Source organism: Plectropomus leopardus, unplaced genomic scaffold (genome assembly GCF_008729295.1).
Source record: "Plectropomus leopardus isolate mb unplaced genomic scaffold, YSFRI_Pleo_2.0 unplaced_scaffold28459, whole genome shotgun sequence".
NCBI classification, from domain to species: Eukaryota; Metazoa; Chordata; class Actinopteri; order Perciformes; family Serranidae; genus Plectropomus; species Plectropomus leopardus.
Window position 1 is genome coordinate 1 of NW_024631000.1, and position 7,418 is coordinate 7,418.

Below are 7,418 nucleotides of genomic sequence, written 5' to 3' on the forward strand. Positions count from 1 at the left end.
ATATTTATTGTCTTTTATTGCATTTATACAGCCTTTTTTGTGATCTGCTCGTTTTATTACTTTTACTACTTTTATTTGCTTTATTCTCGTTGACCTTTGACCTTTCAGGATCTTTGACTGCGTGTTCCTGTTTATTTCCCGCCTTTGTTTTATCTGTCAAAGCACTTTGTAAACAACTGTTTTTAAAGGTGCTATATTTGTTTGTATGTTTGTTTTTTACTTGACATATTTTCTTTTGTCATTTTTCCCCTATTTTCCAGTAATTTTCTTGTAATATCTTTTTAATTTTTTGCTAATTTTTGGGCCATCAAGCTGCTCGTCGCCCTCTGACGTTTTTGAAAGAAAGCTAATTACTCTGCTCAGGTTTAAAAGGGTTAATCAAGCCTCGTCAGTCTTGTGCGAAGGTGTGCGGCTGTGTTTCTCTTTCAGTGAGAAATCTGTCACCTACCTGAGGCCGTGCACTGGAAGCCGTCGCCGTGGAAACCAGGGCGGCACTGGCAGGTGTACGAGCCCTGAGTGTTGGAGCAGAAGGCGTCTCTGTGGCATCGCTCCTGCTGACACTCGTCGACGTCTGAAAAGGACAGAAAAATAAATAAACAAATAAAAATAAACCACCATGTTCGGACTTTGAGATGCAGTACCGCTAATGGCCACCGGGTGCTGACGCTAAAATATTTTAATATTCAATATTAAGCTCCAGTGTGAAGGATTTATGGGGATATACTGGCAGAAATTAACACCTGCATCTTAAAGGAACAGTTTGTTCAGAGGGATTTAACGAGAGGTGAGGACCGCAGATTTCAAGCAGCTGAATTATCCGCCGATGTCTCCTCCTCCTCTCCAAAACAAAAAGACCAGGTGGTCCGGAGACGACACTTAACCTCTACAAATACACACAAAATCACCAAAAGAGATATTAAATTACCACAGTCACAAAATTACCTAAGAAAACCAAAATTACCTCAAAGAGTCACGAAATTGCCTCAAAAAGACACACTGACCATTTTTTAGTCGTTTTATGTGTCTTTGCAATTTCTTTGCATCTCTGTGGCCTTTTTGTGTCTTCGTGGTCATTTTGAGACACGAAAAGATGACAAAAAAGACAAAATTACCTTAAAGAGACACAAAACAACAAAAACATGACAAATGATCTGAATCCTCATTCCTACCACACAAAAACCCGCTAACATCTGGATTTTTGCAGCAGACTCGGGTTTTTATCGCCCGGATGAACGTAATTTCATTTCAGCTCCTTAACCGGTGAAATGCAACGACGCGCCGTCATTAATTACTCCGTCGGTGAGTATCTGCCTCTTTGGTCGTTGCAGTGTGGTATTTTTTTATTTTTTTTATTTTAATGAAGTAGACCCCAAAACAAGAAAAAACAGGGTCCAACTTGAAAAATACCGAAGTTACTCTTCAGTAAAGCGTAAAATATGAATTATGATACCGATATTTAACTTGAACTTTGGTTCAAAAAACCTTTTTACATTTTATTGTCGGCATGAAAAAAACTCTCACTGACGACGCCTTTTTAAAAGACGACGTTCAGACAGTTGAGGACAGTTTGGTCCCGTCCTGCTGTTTTCGTCCTCGTACAAACATTCTTCAGCTCAGTCTCTGCAGAGCGGGGGAGGGGCGGGCGTTATATACGAGAGATGAGCTGCACAGCTGTAAGGCAGCGTTCTGCATTTCCTGTCCAGGTGGAAACATTTCCTGTCCGAGGGGCCCACAGCGCCGACTTACAGGACGTTACACCGAAGACACACAAACTCTGCAGGTTCATCGGGAACGCTGCCGACACAAACAATAAAAGCTCATAATCTGCTGACACAAAAACCTGATGTGGTTCAGTCAGATGTGTGCGAGCACTCGTCGATATGCCTGAACCGTTTTTTAATGTCTGTGGATGAACTGGACACAGGCACCGGGGCCCAAAGTGCCCGCGGGGCCCCCTGGCCTTCAGCTGCAACATGTCAAAGTTCAAATTATCACATAGAGACAAAAAAATGACTCAAAATGACCAAAAAGAGACTGAAAGACTGCAAAGAGATGCTCAACAACTGTAGAAATGAGCATAACAAAGACAAAAGGACAAAAACTTGTCTCAGAGACCCAATTGACTAAAAAAAGACTCCAAACAATCACAGAGACACAAAAGAATCACAAAGCAAGCACAAGGAGACACAAAAAGATGACAATTAAAAGACAAAATTGCCATAAAGACACACAAAACAACCAAAAATGATACAAATTACCTGAGAGGCACAAAACGGATAAAAAAAAGACCACAATCACAAAACAACCTACAAAAGAGACAAAATTACCTCAAAGAGACACAAAACTGCCACAAAATGACCTCAGAGTCACAAATTTGCCCCAAAAAAGACACAAAACAACCACAAGAAGACAGAAAAAGACACAAAATTACCTCAGACTCACAAATTTTCTCCAAAAGAGACACAAAACAACCACAAGAAAACATAAAAATGACCACAGCGAGACCTCAAAGAGACACAAAATTGCCTCAAAAATAAAAAACAACTTAAATAACCAAAAAAATACGCCAAAGAGCACCAACCAACGACAAAAAAACACAAAATGACACAAAAACCACAAAAAAGATGTATAAAAACTACAAAGACATGCAAAAATACCACGAGTCTGTGTGTCTCCTGTGTGGGAGAGGTGGTGGGGCCCTTTGCATATCAGCGCCCGGGGGCCCCACCGTCTGATAACCCGCCCCTGTCTCCGTCTGCTGAGGTCACATGATTCACGAACACGGCCGCTGGCCTTCAGCATCACTCAGTTTACACGTCTGACTCGATACCGACTCGAGTCGTAACACCGAGGAGCCGCCGAAGGTCAGCCGATAAACTCTCGAACTCACCGCGACAAACCCGGCCGTCGCCCTCGAAGCCCGGCAGGCAGGAGCAGACGAAGGCCGAGCCTCCGCTGTAGCTGCAGAGAGCTCGATCAGCGGCGTCACAGGTGTGAGTCCCTCTCTCACAGTGATCCACCGGACGGTCCTCCTCTGCACCAACACGCACATGAGACACGAGACACAGGACACACAGGACACACAGGACACACATGAGACACATGAGACACAGGACACACATGAGACACAGGACACACAGGACACACAGGACACACAGGACACAGGTTAGCAGAGTTTGACAGGAGGAAAAACTGCAGTCTGACTGAAGAGAAAGTTCATTTCGTTCTTTTAACATTTAATATTTTAACTTCAGAATCAGAATCAGAATCAGAATCAGAATCAGTGCGCGAACATGGGAGCAAAATACTGTTTCTCCACAGATCAGACTGAGACCTAAAATATATAAGACACATCTAAAAAACACACAGAAACATTTAAAAAATACCTCTCTCTCTATATGTGTGTGTGTGTGTGTGTGTGTGTGTGTGTGTGTGGAGTTTTTTGACTCTGAAATTGAATTTTTGTACGGCGGGGCTCTCGGGGACGGGATGGATGCTGGAGGCGGGGTGGAAAATCACCGGCAGACCTTCATATATGTCGCGGCTGTCCTCTAATCCGTTCACTTCGACCAGAGATTTCCAAAGAAATAAGGAAGATTTTTGGGAAAGAAGTTAAATCCGAGACAAAGTCGCGGTCCGGGATGAATGTTTTTATAAAGCACTTCTGGTGTTTGAGGAAGAAAAGCATCAGAGGGAAGAAGCTGCAGGCAAACGCCATCAAAGGCGACTGGATCACAACTCAAATACACCGAGAGCAGATATGAATCTTTTTCTTAACCCTTTGAGACCTGGACCGACGTCAGTTTTCATGTGATGCTTTTTACATGCGTTTTGGAACCAGAGCAGATAGTTTGATTTCTTTTGAAAACAGGAGAAAAATACACTGAGCAACTTGCTAAAAATGTTCCACAAACTGCAAGAAATTAGGAAAAAGGTTGACAAAAAAAAATTGCTTGAAAGCAAAGAAGTTCATGATATTTTTTTTTTAAAAAAGTCCAGTAAATGTATTTATTATATTATTATTACAATTATTATCTATTTTATCATGCATTTTTGTTGTTACTTTTTTGTTTTATTTCTTAATTAATTTATTTTATTTTTCATCATTATATTTTTCTATTATTTTATCATCTTCATTTTTTTTTTTTCCATGTGTTTTTAAAAATATTAAACCACACAAAGCGTCTAAACGCAGTACAAGAAAAGTGATGTCGATCCAGGTTTCAAAGGGTTAAACAAAAAAGACCTTCCTCTTAAACAAAAAGCTCCATCTCTGTCGGGATCCTTCTCGCAATGTTGTAAGAAACTTACAATAATAATCTGAGCCTGTCAGTGACAAAAACAAACACCTGTCTGAATGAATTGTTGTTTTTTATTATCATTTTTATTTCTTTATCCCCCTTTTTTTCTTTGTTTAGATTTTTTGTCCGTCACCTGTTAAGGGACTACAGATGTAAATTAGCAGCCCTGCTAACACATTTACATTTGTATTTTATACTGATGTTCATTTATATGCAGTCTCCCTTTTAAATGAACATTAAATTAATTCCATGATTCATGCTCGGGATGGTCACATTGCAGCCTGTTTTGCAGTGAACAGCTGCAGCCGCTCTAACCGTGCTGAACCGATTTATTAGTCACACAGAAACATGGAAAATAGGCTCCAAATTATAAAATAGCAGAGTTCCACTTTAGGTTAAAGGATTGCACAACACATTTACTGCTCCAGCTGCTCATTTTTATATAACATAAAAGTCCTGGAATGTTTTGGGGTTTTTTTTGCACTTCAGGGCCACCGTACATGACTAATGATTCGTCCCTGCAGACGGACGCCGCTCCACAGAGTCGATCTGTGTTCTCGCGTTAAATCAGTTAATTTACATCGTCTGCGTTCAACAAAGAACATCAGTTTTACAGTCGCACAAAACTCTCATTGTTTATGTCTGTTGGCGGCTTTAAGAACATCTGTATGTGCAGAGAGGCACAGAGCGTCACACACACCGCCCACCCACACAGCTGTCCACACACACTCACACACACACACACACACACGCACACATGTACTTATATCTTTGTGAGGACCCTCATTGAAGTAACACTCCCAGGCCCTGTACCCTAAACTGAACTATCACAACTAAATGCCAAACCCCAACTTAAAACAAAATACCTGTTCACTATTACTTCTTTAATTGGTTGTTTTATGTTTATTTGAGTAAGATAGTTATGAAGACAACTTTTTTCTTAAATTGTTTATTTATTTATTTTATATTTTTTTATTTGAATTGTTTAATTGATGGTGAATTAATTATTATTATCTTTTAATTATATTGTTTAAGTAGTCATATTTTTATATTAACATTAATATTATTATTATTATTTGTTGGTCTACCGAGTATTGTATTACCATTATTACTGTTTGTGTTTGTTGTTATATAATGTTATGGTGTGTTGTGTTGGACCCCAGGAAGATTAGCTTGTTGCTTTGGCATCAGCTTATGGGGATCCTTATAATAAACAATAAACAAACTCCTGAACCTGAATCCTAAAACCAAGTGTTAACCCCCAAACAGTCCTTTGAAGAAGTGAGGACCGGTCAAAATGCCTCTTTTTAAATATGTCCTCACTCTGCTGCGAAATTACTTTGGTCCTCACTATGTACATGTACAAGAAAACACACACAAATTCAGATTTAAACGTACCGATGCAGGTCCTCCCGTCGCTGGCGAACACAAAGCCGGTCAAACACTCACAGCGGAACGTTCCGGGCTGATTATTGCAGACGGCGTTGAATCCGCAGATGTGAGGAGTCTCCCTGCACTCGTCAATATCTGCCGATGACACATCAAAATAAAAGTGAAGGATATGTGGCGACTGACGGCAGTGAAAACATCAAAACTACACTTTTTAAAACTAATTTAAGTCAAAATTTGCATCAGAAATCCTGATGAATAAAATCACACTTTGTCTTCATTTTATCCTGTTAGACACTTACTTTGATATTTTGTCCTAATTATTGAATAAATTCTTGAGTGTGGATGTTTGTGCCAAATTTGAGGAAACTCTCTCAAGGCCTTTTGGAGATTTTGTGTTTACAAGGAGTCGGATGCAAGTTCGCAGCGAGCTTGACCATAAACCAACAAAATCTCATCGGTTCATCACTGAGTCCGAGTGGATTTTTGTGCCAAATTTTTAGAAATTCACTCAAGACATTACCGTGGCAGTAGCGTCCGTCTCCAGTGAAACCAGTAGCACATTCACAGGTGAACTGGAGGCTGTCACCTGGCCGGCACATGGCGTTGGTGTCGCAGCCGTGTCGGCCGGTGAAACACGGGTTCTGCTCCGGAACGCCGCCTGGAAAATTAAAAAAAAAAAAACACCACATGAGGCTCGTTTAGGTGAGACGAGACAGAGATGACTGCTTCCTGTTCAGGCTGCACAATAAAACGTAAGAAATTTTGCAAACATTACCGCCTCCGACTGTTCGGACAGGTCATGTGACTGCTCAGGATTTTCATAATAAAGTCGTTTAATGCGTTTACTTTTCTTTTGAGGAGCGGCGAGTCGTTCTGGTGCACCGTTGCTCTTAAAACACCAGAATGAGAAACACTGTTGAAGTTGCAACTTCACTTTTTTTTTTTTTTAATTGAATTAAAATCAAATTAAATCGAAATCTTTGCAGCAGAACTAAACATTTTGTCTCTCTCTGACCACTTTTACTCTCGCTATTCAAGGCAGGAACATCCCGTCGTTATCCCGCCTCATCCTGCTGAATAAACGGTAAAACCAAGGAAAGGGGCGGCTGGGTTTTCATTTGACCCTCCCCAAAGCTATTTAATTTTTCCTTCAGAGAAAATGTTTATCCTGTTCGTCCCACATGTGTTCAAAGCCTGTTGAAATTTGTAAATCTAATAATAATTTTGATACATTACAATTTCAGTTTTTTTCAGTTTTTTCAGAAATCACGAAATTTTCATTGAAAAAAATCAAACATGTTTAAAGAAAATACTCTCCAAAAGATTTGAATGAATGAATAAATTACATTTTTTAATCAAAATTTTTTTAAAAGAACATAAAAAAGAAATTGCACAATTTTTTAAAGAAACTAAAAATCACCAAAAATTTTTAAAGAAAAAAATGATCACTTATTTTTAACCATCAGAATATTAAAGGAAAAAAATCACTTAAAAGTTTTAAAGAAATCAAAAGATTTTTTTTTTTTAATCTGCAAAAAGCCTGCAGGTTTGGAAAGAGTGTTTTCTTTAAAATAACTAACAAACCGTCCCTGATAATGATAAAAATCCCTGGATCTAATAATCTGTCCATACATAAACTTGACTAAATTAACTTATTTTGATTCAGTTTTAACAAAATCAGACTGTTTTTCCGGCTCTAATCAGTTATTATTTAATGATTTTTTT

General features: G+C 39.2%; 1 protein-coding gene across 1 annotated transcript; it reads right to left on the reverse strand.

Moving 5' to 3' along the window:
* Positions 1-448: 448 nt before the first annotated feature.
* On the reverse strand, positions 449-6,351 carry LOC121938096 (nidogen-1-like; the record flags this gene model as incomplete). The annotated part of the gene is made up of 4 exons (XM_042481377.1): positions 449-571; positions 2,891-3,034; positions 5,700-5,828; positions 6,214-6,351. Coding segments are annotated over 4 exons (534 nt in total), but the record flags the coding sequence as incomplete, so codon positions are not given.
* Positions 6,352-7,418: the final 1,067 nt, after the last annotated feature.